The sequence below is a fragment of the Lepisma saccharinum genome, chromosome 12 (genome assembly GCF_977018435.1).
Source record: "Lepisma saccharinum chromosome 12, izLepSacc3.1, whole genome shotgun sequence".
NCBI classification, from domain to species: domain Eukaryota; kingdom Metazoa; phylum Arthropoda; class Insecta; order Zygentoma; family Lepismatidae; genus Lepisma; species Lepisma saccharinum.
This window is the reverse complement of record NC_139240.1, coordinates 52,725,077-52,740,704: the sequence shown is the minus strand read 5'-3', so window position 1 is coordinate 52,740,704 and position 15,628 is coordinate 52,725,077. Positions and strand designations below refer to the sequence as shown.

The 15,628-nt window shown below is 37.7% G+C and overlaps 1 protein-coding gene across 1 annotated transcript; it reads right to left on the bottom strand.

Moving 5' to 3' along the window:
* Window positions 1–4,132: 4,132 nt before the first annotated feature.
* On the bottom strand, window positions 4,133–14,113 carry LOC145996072 (cytochrome P450 6k1-like). Its single transcript, XM_083132307.1, has 5 exons — window positions 13,955–14,113; window positions 10,141–11,077; window positions 8,048–8,278; window positions 6,710–6,961; window positions 4,133–5,250 (listed from the first exon to the last, which is right to left on the bottom strand). The coding sequence occupies exons 2-5, from the start codon at window positions 11,048–11,050 to the stop codon at window positions 5,081–5,083; spliced, it is 1,563 nt and encodes a 520-aa protein (XP_082988433.1). The 5' UTR covers window positions 11,051–11,077; window positions 13,955–14,113; the 3' UTR covers window positions 4,133–5,080.
* Window positions 14,114–15,628: the final 1,515 nt, after the last annotated feature.

The following is a 15,628-nucleotide window of genomic DNA, read 5'->3' as shown; positions in this document are numbered from 1 at the left end:
TTTCTAAATTGCACTTCCTAACGTTTAATAGATTCATTAATATTGAAGTATAGGCACTTGTAGATTTTTAGTACTTAAACCATGCTTACCGCTAGAGGCTGACAATATATGACGTTGATGCTGAAAGAAATCCAAAATTTTGTATTACGATGCACTTCGTAGCATTTTCTGTTAACTTCGTGTTTATTATTCTAATTATAACGAAAATGCTACAATTTCAACACCCAAGTGTTGATATGGGCTGTCCGCTCTAAGTTCGCGAAGTATTTGCTGTTTAGTAATGTGGATTCGCAATAAATGGCAGTCCCTTCTTCGCTTCCTTTTCCGTGGCTTAATCACGCCACCTGGCCTATGACGCTGTGCATGACGTTTCCTCGAAATGCCAGCAGAAGCAGACAGACAGTCTCGACTCAGCTGTTCAGTGTGTAACAGTTCGTCCCGAGCATCAACAAGTTGTGACATGGGTCGTACCCGTAAGACACTGTTGTATGCAAGCATGTGGTATTTGTGCTTTGAGTTGCCTTTTTCGGAACTCGCAATGCCATTTTTGAACATGCATAACCTGCTCGTTGCATCATAAGTTGAAAGGAACGCGAACTTTTGACCAGTGTTTTTGGCTGTACAAAAAAATGAGCAACGATCAAAAGGGGGGTATAATTTAACAATACAGGGAATTTATCCAATTTGTTTGAAATTTGGGCCTCGTAATCACGAATCTGCACTTAAAATTTGTCGCTTATTTGGGGCAGGTGAATCCGGCCAATTTCTAACATGCCTTTAACAGAGACTCTATAGATAAAGCCGGGGAGTCTGAGCGGACCGGAGGCTGGGCCGCGTTAGCGGTTGGGGGCGGTAGGTCTATTACCCCAAGGGCGGAGCCCGGAATCGGTGGAAAATTTGGAAATCGAGGGTGTAGAAATAAGAACTTAATTTAGATTATTTTGCTATTTCCACGTGTGAGCGCCAAATTTTAACTGCAGATTCGTGATTAGGGGGCCAAAATTAGTGAGTATGCCGAATTTCAAACAAAATGGAGAAATTCCCGGTATTGTAAAATCGCTCCAAAAGGGGCAAGTTAACACTTAGCACTTCGTATACACGTATATGTATATTCTTTGTAAACTAACAACGAAGCGCCACGTTTTTCAAATTACATCAACCGAACATACCAATAAAAGTTTGCAGGAATACGCATTTTTCAAGCACAGTGGCAGATTGCGAGGAGACAGATTGCGTAACGATACTACCATAGTTATGCACGAAGACAGTTTTCCCAGTTTTGGACGATGAGGTAACGGTCGTGTTACTGGCGCCAGCAATCTACTAGTTCTGCAATATAAGGTACGGTATTGAACTTATTGTTAGTGACTGTTGCAAACGAACTGTAGTGTTCTCAAATCCATGTACTTCGAATTACCAATGACTCGGGATTCGAAAAGATATTGCTAACCTTCGCGTGTAATTTTCCTCTGTACTTTTACGTGTGTTGGTGACACATAAGAAAGATAAAATTGCAAGTACTGATTTTTGTTCATATAATTACACTGCGCCTGAATACGAGTCGCAAAAATCAACCTGAGAATCACGTAAGTTCTTGTCAACATTTAGTGCTCTAGAAAGGTGATAAATAGACAAAGATAATTTGACAAAAATGTTACTAATCCCAATGCGAAGATCGCGAAATTGTAATAAAATAAAATAGCCCCGCCTGTTAACCTACCCTTTAATACCTTCCACACGAGCAATTGTTTCGTTTTGTTAAAAACAGTAACAAATTTACCAAAAAAAGGTATAAGAATATTGTTGCAAGATGGAACAAGGTTAACAAAGATTTTTAAACCAACTGCAGGTTAATGTAAAATTGATCCAGGGAGACACACATTATTATTATTATTGTTATAAATTTTGCTGGTCAAAAAACCCAAATGCACGTTTTATGAAATATTATTATTACTTTTCTTATATAAGAGATAAACTAAACTACGTGTGGACGAGACTAGAAACATATATATATATATGTATACGTATTTATTCAAATAGAGTTTCCTACAGTCAGCAATAAAGGCTGAGTTGCATTAATTGAAACCGAGTGCTTTCTTGTTGTTAATAATTTTAATAAGGATGTGTCAATTATTAAAATAAGCACACGTCACGTTGTGTCAAAGTGCACGTTATTTCAAGTAGTTCATTATAAATTGTTACATTAAAAATGCATACTTTTTGAGACGTGGCCGCGGTGGCTCAGTCGGTAACGCGTCTGACTACCATGCTAAAGGTCCCGGGTTCGAACCCCGGCCGGTTCAAATCCGGGAACTTTCCTAACGATGGAAGCGGCCCCGGCGCCCACCCAGCGTCGAATAACATGGGTGCCTGGGGGAAACCCTGGGGGGTAAAGGCGGTCAGGGGCGTGATGCTGATCACATCTCCCCACTCACGACGGGATCATGAAAGTGTGGGGCGTTACCCCCACACCCCCTATACGCCTTCATGGCGTGGTGCTATGCACAGGGGAGCACTTTACACTTTACTTTACTTTTGAGACGTGTTGAAAAGATCTAATTGAATAAAATTGTTAAAGTATTAAATGAAGATATATATATGTACCTCATTAGACCTTGGAATATACCGCCCACTATACGTTAAGAGAAATAGGTTGGAGTATTTAGTGGTAGACGCAAATTACGCACTTTCTAGATACGTATGTGTATGCTTGTTGTTGTGTTCTACGCAAATTGGAAGTTTGCTTGAATTAAACATATATTTTCTGAAACTATTCTGATCCTTGGCATACTTGTTCGAGCAGCGTTAAATATAGATATTTTGGAAAGGTCACCATAAATTGGAGAAAGGGGTGGGTGACACGAAGGGTCCCGCACAAGACTCCCTATTATTATTATTGTTAAATCCTAAGGTATCGTGAACCACACGGTGATAGCCTCCAAACCAGCGGTTTTGTGCGTTTCTGTTGCTATTGCCGAAGTTTTGAGATCCCGGATCGCGCTCAATTTATATTTGGTTACAACTTATTCAACTAAATTAACAAGTTGTTTATTTAAAATTATATTGTACTTGCTGTCTACTGATTCATCTATGAGTATGGGTTGATCACAGCAATGAGAACGCCTGAGGACGAATTTTAATGTGAATTTCGAAACCAAAATCTATTTTTGTTTATCCGAGAGCGCTTTCAACTGTACATGAGGTAGATTTACAGTCCCACAAAAGCAAGCTTGGTATACGATCCACAAACGTCACACCGTGTCCTCTTGTATAGGCACCTTTAAAGAACTTACCGGAGATTACGAAGGTCAGTCAATAATGATTGAGACACGGGTCATTATTTAATATCCCAGTAAATACAAATTGTGAAAGTGGGTGTCAGCAGCGACAATTAGGGAGCACTTGCTCCCACCATTTTGAGCCCCTCCCCCGCATTATGGCATCTAAATATTAAACATTGCCTACAAGAAATAGTAAAGTCCTTGATTCCCAGTTTTGGCACCCAATTGTACCAACTGGCTGGTATAAATACTCTTCACGACCAGCTCGATAACTACATCAAATTGAAGGTATCTTTTAACAGCACCAAACATGACGTGCCTAACCTACTCAAGTACGTATCTAATAGCAGAATTAAAGATGTGAGTAGGTTAGGTTTAGCACTGTTAGAGTATTTTACACAGAAGATAACAAATACGTGACATCAGGGACTGAAGTGAAGATGAGAATGATTTTAGCGTTTGAAAACTTCGAAGCATATCAGGAACTCACCTTGCTGATAACTCTTCATTCAGCGCCAGGAAATCTTCAAGAATTACTGTTGTAACTCTGTGTGTCAACGTTTGCACTTTTAAGATTGTTCAAGGGTTGTGAAAGTAACGATACCGAAGTCGTACGTCTCGAAAGTCTTTGAGGGTTTAGGTTTCCACACTAGGATTACTTTTTCATCCATTTCATACAAATAGACAAACGTAATGCCTAATACTTAGTAATATTTGTATCCAAACTAACGTATGAAACTAAAACAAAAATTGAATTCAAGACGATGCGATGACGCAATCTCATGTTTTAACTATATTCTCTCGATTATGACCGCAAAAAGTACATGGTTAAACATTTTCAAATTGTTCCATTTTGTTTTTAATCAAATTTATTCTTCTGGAATCGAACTGTATGTTACAAATACATTACAGAAAAGTTTAGTCTTCATTTTCTATTTAACATGAATGGAATGGTACACACGTTAAGTAAGAATTACTAACTCAACAATATACAATGTTTGCTTTATTCAGTACATTATTTTATTACATATGTATACAAATCTACTACACACGTGCTTCACGTTGAATTGTGCCACATTAAGCAATACAATAAAAATTGAATTTTTTTTCTAAATAATTGCTGTATAAACCAAATATTTGCGTGTACGAAGTGTTTAAATTGCAACACAAATAAAACTTGTCTTCAAACGTTATAGATAACTTTTCACAATCAACACAAGCATATTTTACTTCATCGGATAGTGAGACTACTTCGCTTCATGTGTGCTAGATTAAGGCACAAATTTAGCTTCTAGATTTTACCAAGTTCAAGTGTATAAGCTTCGTGAAGCATAGATGTGCATAGGAAACTATCCTGCTAGTTCATAAATTTAGTGGCGTGTTCATAAATTCCGTAAGGGATTTTAACATCATCTTCTTAAATAGTAATTGTATATTTATCATCCTTTCGTTTTCTTGCAGGAAAGTTTGTTAAGTGAGGACAACACTACTAGTGTTCATAGGTTTATCGAAGCTGAACTTTAAGAACTTTGTTGGAACTTATAAGACCTTGTAAAGGTGAAGTCCTGATTCGAACGCCACTTTACTCAAAGAAAGTTCTGAAAAATCACTTTCCCTATGATAACCATGTGTCTAGTCTACGTGGAGCCCAGTATATCCTCCCCTCAAACCTTTCTCACCAATAGCATCCATTTTATGAACCGACATTACTTGTCAAGTCCACGTGGAGTAAATGCGATGTTGCCAATTCAGTTTCTTTAGAGGTTTCTTAACGTGAGGTTGCGGCTATCTGTTCTCTTCTAGGTGTTTATCGGTTTCACTCGAAGACAAATGCCTCCTTCTGAATGCAGCAATACTGTTTTCTTCGCAATGACTAGAGGAATCGGTGTATCCTTGCAGACTTGGACTTCACATTTGGCCAAGACGCTTGCCAGACCAACTTTGGTTTGCATTAGACCGAAACGATTACCTAGACAATTAGAAATATGCAATTACTATTTTATCGGTTTAATAACAAATGCCAAGATACATTTGAAAGCATAATTTTGTAACACAAATTATGTACAACTTTTTTTTGTTGCAATGAAACCTAAACTTTAAATTGTAGAAACCAACTCAACATCGGCCGAATGAACTAAAATTGCATGCAAGTGTTGTGGTACTTGAAAATGCTTACAAACAAGCAAACGGGACATTATTATGCAGACAGGAGGGTGAAAACTGTTTACCTCATAGGCAGATGCATTGAAAGCAAGCTAACTAAGACGTAAACCAATTGCTGATACAAAGAAGATGCTGAAACAGCAAAACTTATTTCAATCATGTTGTCATTCAGCAACGAGACTTGAGTGTAGATATTCACCATGGACTTCAGCGCCACCTACAGTGGATTCGATACTAGTACTTCTGCCTGCATGGTATGCCACTCTAGCCACTTCGCCATGAATATTTCCACTCTTACAGAGTTGTGTACAAAGATTAACAAGACAAAACCTCAGAATTCAGGAACAGATGAAAATAACAAAATCTTCAAGAAATTTACATGAAGATTAGGGATACAAAGCAAAACCGTAAATTATAAAATAAAAAATACAGATTAAGGGAGAGAGACAAGTCAACAGAGAATCATTATTATTAAATGATGTGAGACGTATAGAAGATGGTAAAAAAAGAGGACATTTAATAGTTTATTGTAATGTAAACAAGAGGACATTGTTGTAAGATCCAGAAAAGCAGGTATTTCGGGTCATAATAGGTAATAATAAGCCATTACTTGTGAATGAGTGAGTTCTAAAACACATGTTACTGTGCAAGGGATGAATATATTGAAAAGAGATTGGAATATACCGGGTGGTTCACGAATAAGTAGCTCGGCTCTACAGTATCCCATCGCGGTGTTTATTGTTCACTTAAACTGGGACCATTTCTAGCACCTATGGCAAATGACTATGTTACCAAACGTTTAGAAGAAACTATAATTGTAATAATAATGGCGATAATAAAGCAGTAGTTATACATTATCAATTTGCTTGTTGTTTTAGTCTGGGGCTACTTTTCCGCGGCTCACTCTGTATTTTACACACACACAAACATACTTGAAATAACATCGAGTATTGTGTAGATATTTCAAGTGTCTATGGATATGACTGAAATGATATTTTTAAATGTGTTTCGGTATAATTCATAATAATACTTAAAGTGTATCCAAAGCAACATATTTGAATGCAAAACATCGTTGTTCATTATCTAAGAGAATGTGTTACTATTGTATAAATAAAACCATATCCAACCCTACCTTTGAATTATTGGACATAGTGTATTGCATATTGTCCTCTCGTTCCCATCATTGTAAAATAATGTTTAATATAATATGGTGTATTGCTCTAGTACTAATCTAATGACGTCTTTTTTGCAGTTGTGTTGCTTACCTATGCAATTCCTGGGACCTTCTCCGAAAGGCATGTAGGTGTAGTTAGGCCTCGATTTCTTGTTTTCCTCTGTAAATCGTTCCGGGTCGAACTTCTGTGGTTCCGGGTAGAACTCTGGGTCGTGCTGCAGACCAAGGACTGGGATAAAGACTGGACATCCCTTGGGAAGAACGACCTTGGTCCCTGGGATTCTGTAATCCCTGTTGCAAATTCTATCCAAGAATCCAAGCGGTGGGTACTTCCTAAGAGTTTCTGTAAGACAGAAAGCAAGGTATTGTGAATTTCATAGATTGGTCGGTTTATATAGGTCTCTATCATCTTCTGATTAGCTTTCTCCTCTGTGTTGCATGTTGCAAAATACCCAGTTTATCGCACTACAAGTAACGTTTTCAAAATTCAATTTCTTATTTCTCAAGTTGACTGCTAAGCGGGAGACCCACGTTCGATTCCGGCCTTGTCCCCGCATAAGGCGGTTCTGTGTCTTACCCAACCTTTATGTAAGGTTCAATTTATGTTCGTATAGGCTAATCGAGACTGGACCTACAATTTAAACATACCATACATAAATACATTTACAATACTGTGTAACTTGCTCCACCGGGGATCGAACCCGGGACTCCTTAATTACAGGTCGATAGCTTTCCACTACGGCATAGGTGAGGATATGAAATTCGAGATCAGCAAGATTGTTAATAATTACGTCCTATTTTATACATTGTCGGCTGTAAATATTTTCATGAGAACTAGTACTTCATGAAATTACTCAATATTCTATCAATATTATTTACAATAAATGAAAGGTTGATGGAATCAGAAATAATATTTGCAATAAGTGTAGAAACAATGTACATCATTGCTGTAACCAATGAGCGCAAGCTATAAGTACTATTTTCAAAGTCACAGTAACCAAAGGCATATCTTCCTCTCTTCTGTTACACTAACATTAGTTCACGCGAATTTTATTGACAATTGATTTTAGTATTTAATGTGCCCTGATTTCACAAATCACTTAGAAATGTGTTTCAATCCATGTAAGTACATTACATGAAAATCATTGTGCAAATGTACATTTTCTTAAAAAGTAGAAACTTTATATTTAACAAAATGGCATAGCATTTCTTCTAGGCCAAATACTATATTCTTGAAAGTGATTCAATTTTTGAGTACAACTGTGTTTTTATTCTTAAATTTTTAAACAAAACTTGCCTTAGATGTTAACTGAAAGAGACGAGTGCTCAATTGAAATTGAACATTTTTGAATGAGACTTAACATTCGCTTTATAAAAACATGTAAAAATCAGTTTTAGTTAAAATTCCTTCAAAATGTACAATCTTTACCTGAAACTACCATGTCTAGGTATTTCATTTCCATGATACCATCGTAGCTTATTTTGTTGTTATTCTTGCCTGTAACAGACAGGATTTCTTCCCTCAGGCGTTTCTGGATATCTGGCTGCAAGGCTAATTCGTATAGGGCAAACCCCATTGTTGTGGATGACGTTTCGAATCCAGCGCTGAAAAACAACAATGCCTGGGACAACATTGCTGTTTCATCGAACTTGAAATTCACTGAAACGAAGCAAAACGGTAACAACATATCTGTAGGATAAGATAAACTGCAGAATGAAAATATTTAAAATTCTTTGGATATTATAATGGTCATAGTAAAAGCAGGTGTACAATAGTAGATCGCTTCCTTTAATAACTCAAATTTGTTTCAAATTCGCTGTTGTTGCAAGATTATAGTAAATGCTAGGTATTACTGAAAACGTATAAGTAGATAACTCAAAATCTACAGTGTATAAAAGAAGGTGGTGATTGGATCAAATTTGAATTAGATTTAAAGTATTACGTTCGATGTTGTACGTTTGAGGTCATGTAGGTTAGGGAGAGATGTGTATTACTAAAACCGTATAACGTAACGCAATGTTAATATTGCGTTGGGATCGAACTAGAGACCTTTAGATTGTATTGGGTGATGTAGTTATTCATGTTATTACTCGCTGAGCCTAAATATGATATATGCGAGAGTTTACATTGAAATGAATGACAAAATAATTCACATGTACAGTAATTGGATTTCTGTACTCTCCATGACTGAACCGATATGAATTGGTTTAGAAAAGGATATTAATTGCCTCACAATTAGATGAAGGTTATTTCCACACTTGTTCTCTGAATTGTCACATGTCTGACCAATACCTTGGGTACGATACGATAAAAAGGAGCATATTTATCAGGTTCTGAACTTTTGTAACTCGTTTTGCAAGCAAATATGATATTTATACATTTTACTTTGCTGGAAGTAATAATTTTATTTTGCTTCGGTTTTCTGCCACTTTTGGCTAATCGCGAAAGATGAAAGGTGATACGATGAAACTTGTGTAAAACAATCGCAAACTCACATGAACAATACAACTGTAACTTGTGCATAACTGAAAAGCTAAAATCAAATAAAAAAGTAAATAAAAACAATACCTCATAGAGATTTATACGATTATAATACCAAACGTCAGTCATTAGACTGCAAAATGTTAATGGCGATAGAGTTACATGAAAGACAATCCCAGTTTGACAGTTTCAGAGGTGAAATGTAATTTAAGAGGACATTTTTTTAGTATAAAATCAGGATGTCTACCAGTCAAAAATGTCAAGAAAGTTAAGAAATCAACAGGTGGATCTAGAAAGTCAAGAAAAAGCCAAGAAATTATACTTTAGGTCAAGAATTTCTGCAATTTTTTTTTACAGTATAGTGAACTTACCTGTACTGGGATTTGATCGAACTGAATATTGAAAATATAAAATTGAATTGGGTTGTGGTTAATATTTGTTCACTTTGTTTCTTAACATTCTTGTATGTCTGAAGTTTTGTAAAAAATATTTAATAGTGTAGCCATTTCCCATACAAGATGATGTCTGAAGCTTTAACTTTTAAATAATTTTCTGAATCTCTTGTTAAAGTACAGCTTCAGTTTTCATCTTAACAAGCCTTGTGATAGGGTTTTTTTATTGAATAGTAATGTATATTTTCTTAATTTTGGAACTATACCTAAGTTGGCAGCGATTAAAGAAGAGGAAGAATGGTCAAGAAAAAGTTGTGGAAAAGTCAAGAATTTTGGATTTGTTATTTTGGTAGAAACCCTAAAAATTCACAATGTTTTGTAGAAATAAACTAAGTATTTCTTTTTAAGAAGACTCTGATATGTATGTACCATAGCATAAAAGATGTAGTAAGATATTAGAAATCTCGCCAGATGTGGTTTAGAATATTGACAGCTACACAGGAATACACGTGACTAAATATTAAGAGCGTGAGAATAGAGAGAAACTAATTAAGGAACCGTTAGAGGGCATAGAGGAAAAGTAATCGATTTGATAGTGTGTGCTGGAAAGGATGTGAATATATGAATGAACTCAAGAGGAACACTTACCACTTTCGGAGCTTGTCTTTGGATATCCATTTTTGCTGTCCTCGTCATCTTCACCCCCTTCATCTTCTATTGTACCCTTATTTTTCAACTCGAGAAGAAGCTGGAGGAAATCTGGACGACGAGTATTGTTTTTCTCACGATACTCAACATTCTCTTTCATTGCTGCACTGAAGAAGGTTGCAGCTTCGGGTGCAATAGTGGATATCTTGAGCGCCTTCACGATGGCCGGGAAGAAGAAGTTACCAGCTGTCGCGATGCCGTTTCTAAGAGATGGCTCAAGCATCAGCCTTCCCATTGTCCGGAACTTAGCGTCAGGATTCTTCAGACTGTGGCACTGTATCCCGAAAGCACACGAACCGATAACGTCCGTGGTGTACCTGGCCATCACTTCCTTTATCTCGACTATGTCTTGCCGCTTGGAATAGTTCACGAAGATGTCTGCAAGTTCGTCCCCACACTCTGCCACCAACTGGAACATCTTCTTCATCTTTCCAGAAGTGAATGTAGGGGTGAGTTTGACTCTTAGATGCCTCCAGCGATTGCCTCTGATGGCGAAGAGCATTTTGCCACTGAGGGGGTCGAAATTTTCGTCAGGATTGAAGTTCCTGTCGACGAAAACGTCGAAATCCTTGACAAGGATCAACTTCAGGATCTCTGGATCCCTTACCAGAAGGGCTGGTTGCCGGAACAGGAAGAAACCTACGAAAGGGTGACCTTGGAACTTTTGATACAACTCTTGCTGATAAATAGCGATATTCTTCCTCATTAGAAACACATCTTTGATTGTACCACCTATGGCCTCTGGTTTCTCATAGGCCACTCCTCGTTTGTGCCAGAAGTCGAAGTTCCATGTCAAGTAAAGGTACACTCCTAGAAGTAGTGCTAAAGCTCCAACCAGCAGTGTAATCATGTTTTTTTTTGTTATACAAATGAGAATCTGGAAAAAAAGTAAGTCACATTACAAATATATACAGTGTGTCCGGGCTAGAGGTATATAAAAATAACGGCTCATAATGCGAAAACTACTCCTTATTTTGTCTTCTAGTGAAACTCAGTCGATAGAACATCGATCCCAGATTTCAGTAGCCAACTTGTACGATCAATCGTGCTGTTGAGTCACGCATGCGCAGAAACTGCCTGGCCACCAAGATCCCCAGATTTGATACCATTAGACTTTCTTGCACGGAGCTTCAATAAAGACGTTATGTACAAGAGGAAAGTTCACAATTTTGGTGATTTGAGACAGGGTATCCTTGCGCTAATAACGCCTCAAATGCTGGTCAACACTTAGCACGAGCTTGTGTATCGTTTGGATATCTGTCGAGCTACAAGTAGTGTCCACATTGAGGTGTATCAGAGTACATAAATACCTTTTTGTACAAAACCAGGACAAGGAAGTTAATAAACTTTAAAGATGCTCAAATATGCCTAGTCTTACCATAAATACTGTCACAAAGTTTTAAGTAAATTGACACAAAATGCTGAGAGATATATTAATATCCTAATAACATTACTGAAATGGATGCATGACAAATCAAAATCACAAATCAATATTGAAAATGGCCACCCTTAGCACGCACACATTCCGTAAGTCTTTGTGGCCACGCATCAATTGAATTACGCAACACATCGACTGGAAAATCAGCAACTGCCTTCAGAAGAGACCGAACGCTTTAAACTTTCAATATTGTGATATCTCTTCTTGCAAGCCATCTCCTGAAGCTTGGACCACAATTTGTAGTCCAAAGGGTATAGGTCCGGACTTGCAGAAGGCCAATCTGAAGTGGAAATGATGTCTGGAACATTTGCTATGAGGGCACGCTCCATTTATGTGAAAAAGGGGTAAAAACATCAGCCAAAGTGTACCAGCAGACAGTGCTTGAGAGACTAGTCAAGAATCTCAACAACACTCTCTTCCATGGTCAGAAGTGGAGCTTCCAGCAGGATTCAGCCCCAGCATATGAGGCCCAACAGCACAGCAGTGGCTGGAGGCAAATGTTCCAGGCTTCATTTCCACTTCGGATTGGCCTTCTGCAAGTCCGGACCTATACCCTTTGGACTACAAATTGTGGTCCAAGCTTCAGGAGATGGCTTGCAAGAAGAGACATCTCAATATTGAAAGTTTAAAGCGGTCTGTTTTGAAGCCAGTTGCTGATTTTCCAGTCGATGTGTTGCGTAATTCAATTGATGCGTGGCCACAAAGACTTACGGAATTTGTGCGTGCTAAGGGTGGCCATTTTGAATAATGATTTGTGATTTTGATTTGTCATGCATCCATTTCAGTAATTGTATTAGGATATTACAATATCTCTCAGCATTTTGTATCAATTTATTAAAACTTTGTGACAGTATTTATGGTAAGACTAGGTATGTGTATTTATGCATACCTCTATCCCGGGCACTCTGTATATACGACAGAAGGCTTATCTTGGTACAGTTTTTGGACCTCCTAGATGGCATAGTGGTAACATCGTCGCATTGTAATCAAAGGGTCCCGGGTTCGATATCCTGTGGAGGCACATAGTGGTTCGGATCTTACTTTAAACGGTAGGTGCAGTCCCGATTAGCCTACACGTGCATGAAGTGGACACTGACCCCTGAGTGTATGTGGTTGTTTTTGCCAAATGTATGTTTCGTGCATAAATTGCGACTGACTGGAGGTAGAAAAGTCCTTCAAAAGGTCAAGCGAAAAATAATAAATCCATTGGTTGTCTGCCCATCTACTCCCTCTCAGAAATATAGTAGAAATTATAACAACAATAGTAGTAATAATAATAATAATAATAATGAAATAATAACAATTATAAATTTATAAACATAAAAGCATATTATCCAGGCTAATAATAATAATAATTATTATTATTAGATACTATTTCATGAGAGAAATTGCATATAAGGTTAAAAAATATAACACGACAAAATTTCTTAATCTCGGTAAATAGGAACAATGGTGGTAAACAAAGAAAAACACTAATAAATAATTTAAATGATGTGTTATGATTAATTGTAATAATTGACATTGTGGTGTATCTGGCCATTGTACTGCTTAGCATTATTCATTAATTAGAGGTAGAGTAGAAAGTGTTTTCGAAGACCATAATTTGAAATGTAAATATTCGCAATATTGTTCTACAACTTGCATATTTTATCCTGAACTTTAGTTAGTTTTATGTGACTTAGTGCTGTATTTGCTTGTATGTACACTGTGTTCAGCACTTGAAATGAACTATTATTATTACTATTATTATTTCCTTGCGGAGACTTGTACCCGATTCATCAGATGACTGAATATCTAGAAGAACTGTTTTTCATTTGCTGCTGTCCATAGACATAAAGGAAGCATATATATTTTGAAATATTTTTTTACATTAAAGTGCAGTCTCTGCCTAATAGTTCAAAACAATTACAATCACAGATATGCACACACACACTTGTGAATTGTACTATCAACTACCTTTCCGCAAACATTATCACGGTCAGAATAATGTGTAATAATTAGGGGCAAAAGTTTGAAAATGATTTTTAAAAACGTGGAATAATTTTTACATATTTTACTTTTTGAAACTTATTTTATGTCCTTATCTTCAAGTAATCAATTATTAACACTTGAATTTCGTTACAACACCACATGAAATGTAAATAACTAATAATATTAAAACAATTTCTAAAATTTCAATACAAGGGCTGTACTAATTAGTCGTTAATGATGAAACATGAACATTCATGGTGGAAACGTCACATGGTTCAATTAAATTTTTGCTAATCTTTCTGTATTTACGCATAAACTTTCATATTCATTAGAAATAATACTTACCAGAGATAAATCCTACGTTAAATTTCGATGAATTTAGTTGACAGTTCTTAGTAAAACAAGAAATGACTTGCTTATCTTACCAATGTAGACAGAATGTCGTGGCTGCATCTATAATACATACTCTCTATAATCGCGCAGCAAATGATTTTGCAGAAATTTGTTTTAACAAGGCGACCTTGGTTTTGACTTATGTAACTCTCAAAGTACTAGGAACTATGTTTGTCCCAAGATAAGTAGCGCCTCTTTTTCTTCTAACCATATCTTTTCAATGAAGCTTCTCATCCAATGAAGACAATTCCAGCACTTTATTTTGAAGTCTGTCGACTGTTAAATTGAGACGAGACCTTCATCCCCTTCCTCTGTTTCTTTGTCTCTGTTTCATCCCTTCCTGTCTTTCTTCTTCTTCCTCAGCTCCTTTTCTCTTTATTTCTTTCTCTGTTCCTTAATTTTGCATCCCTCTCTTTCTCTTTTTCTATTTTTTTATTTCTTTCTTCATTTTTTTCCCTCTCTCATTTTAATTCTTTCTATGTTAACAAATGTCTTTCTTTCCCGCTCTCTCTCTGTTATCCATTTCATTTTCATTCTGGTACCTTTTTTACTTTAAATGATTCTGAAAATTATATACAGGGTGATTCTAAAGGTAGGGTACAAACGAAAACCACAGATACCTCCCATGAAATAGAGACGAAAGTGCCCCTTCCACTTTGCCGAGAGATGCCTCCGTGAGGAGCTAGACAACGCCGAAAACGTGTGAAAAAGAACTTCACACCGCTGTACAGCCAGTACCAGTGAAGATAGAAAGGCGGAACAAAAGAAGTCAAAAGGAACAACAAAGTCGCCCATCCGAAAAACACCAGGCGGCAGCTGCGCAACGCATGCGCATGGGGTTCCACAAAGGAAATAGGAGTGTCCCGCAAGACAAGTGAAGGGAAAGGGTAGCGATCGACAACAGTACAAAACAAACAATGAAGCATGAAGTAACAATTGCACAGCGGGAAACAAACACCATGACTGAAGCAGTGCAGTCGAGAAAAGTAGCGCGAGGTTGCAGAACCGCGGGAGGACGACGTAGGACGAAGAAACACACCGAGGATTGAAGCAAAGTGGTCCGTGACACTCAACAGGCAACAGACGCGCACATGGTTCGGAGCAGAAATGGCGGCGCTGGCGGTGCAGCGCATGGGGAGTCCTCAAACACAGTGTAGAGACACCGCAGCAAGTACAAAGCACGGTGCAACAAAAGAAAAAGAGGACCGGACGGGGAATGGTACCTGCCAAGGAGACAACAAATGCGGGACGAGGGATTCCCCGTAGCAGCACCGAGGGGATGTCACACAGAGGTCTTGCGCCAGCAGGACAAACACAGCAACTACGGGCACAGGAGGTTATTGCCAATGAAAGGTGCACGTACAGATAGGACCACATACCTCGTACAGACGTTGTTACAAACGTCGTGATGGGATCCAATCAGCCTCTTAGAAATGAAGCCGGAGGCACATCGCTCGGTGGGAGGGGGCGAAAGGCTGCTGGAATGTCGTACGGACCCCACCACTCCACTTTGCTTGCATTCTCGGTGTGTTTCTTGCTTCTTTTGTCCCTACCTTTGTCAATCGCTACCTTTTCCCTTCACTTGTCTTGTGGGACACTCCTATTTCCTTTGCGGAACCCCATGCG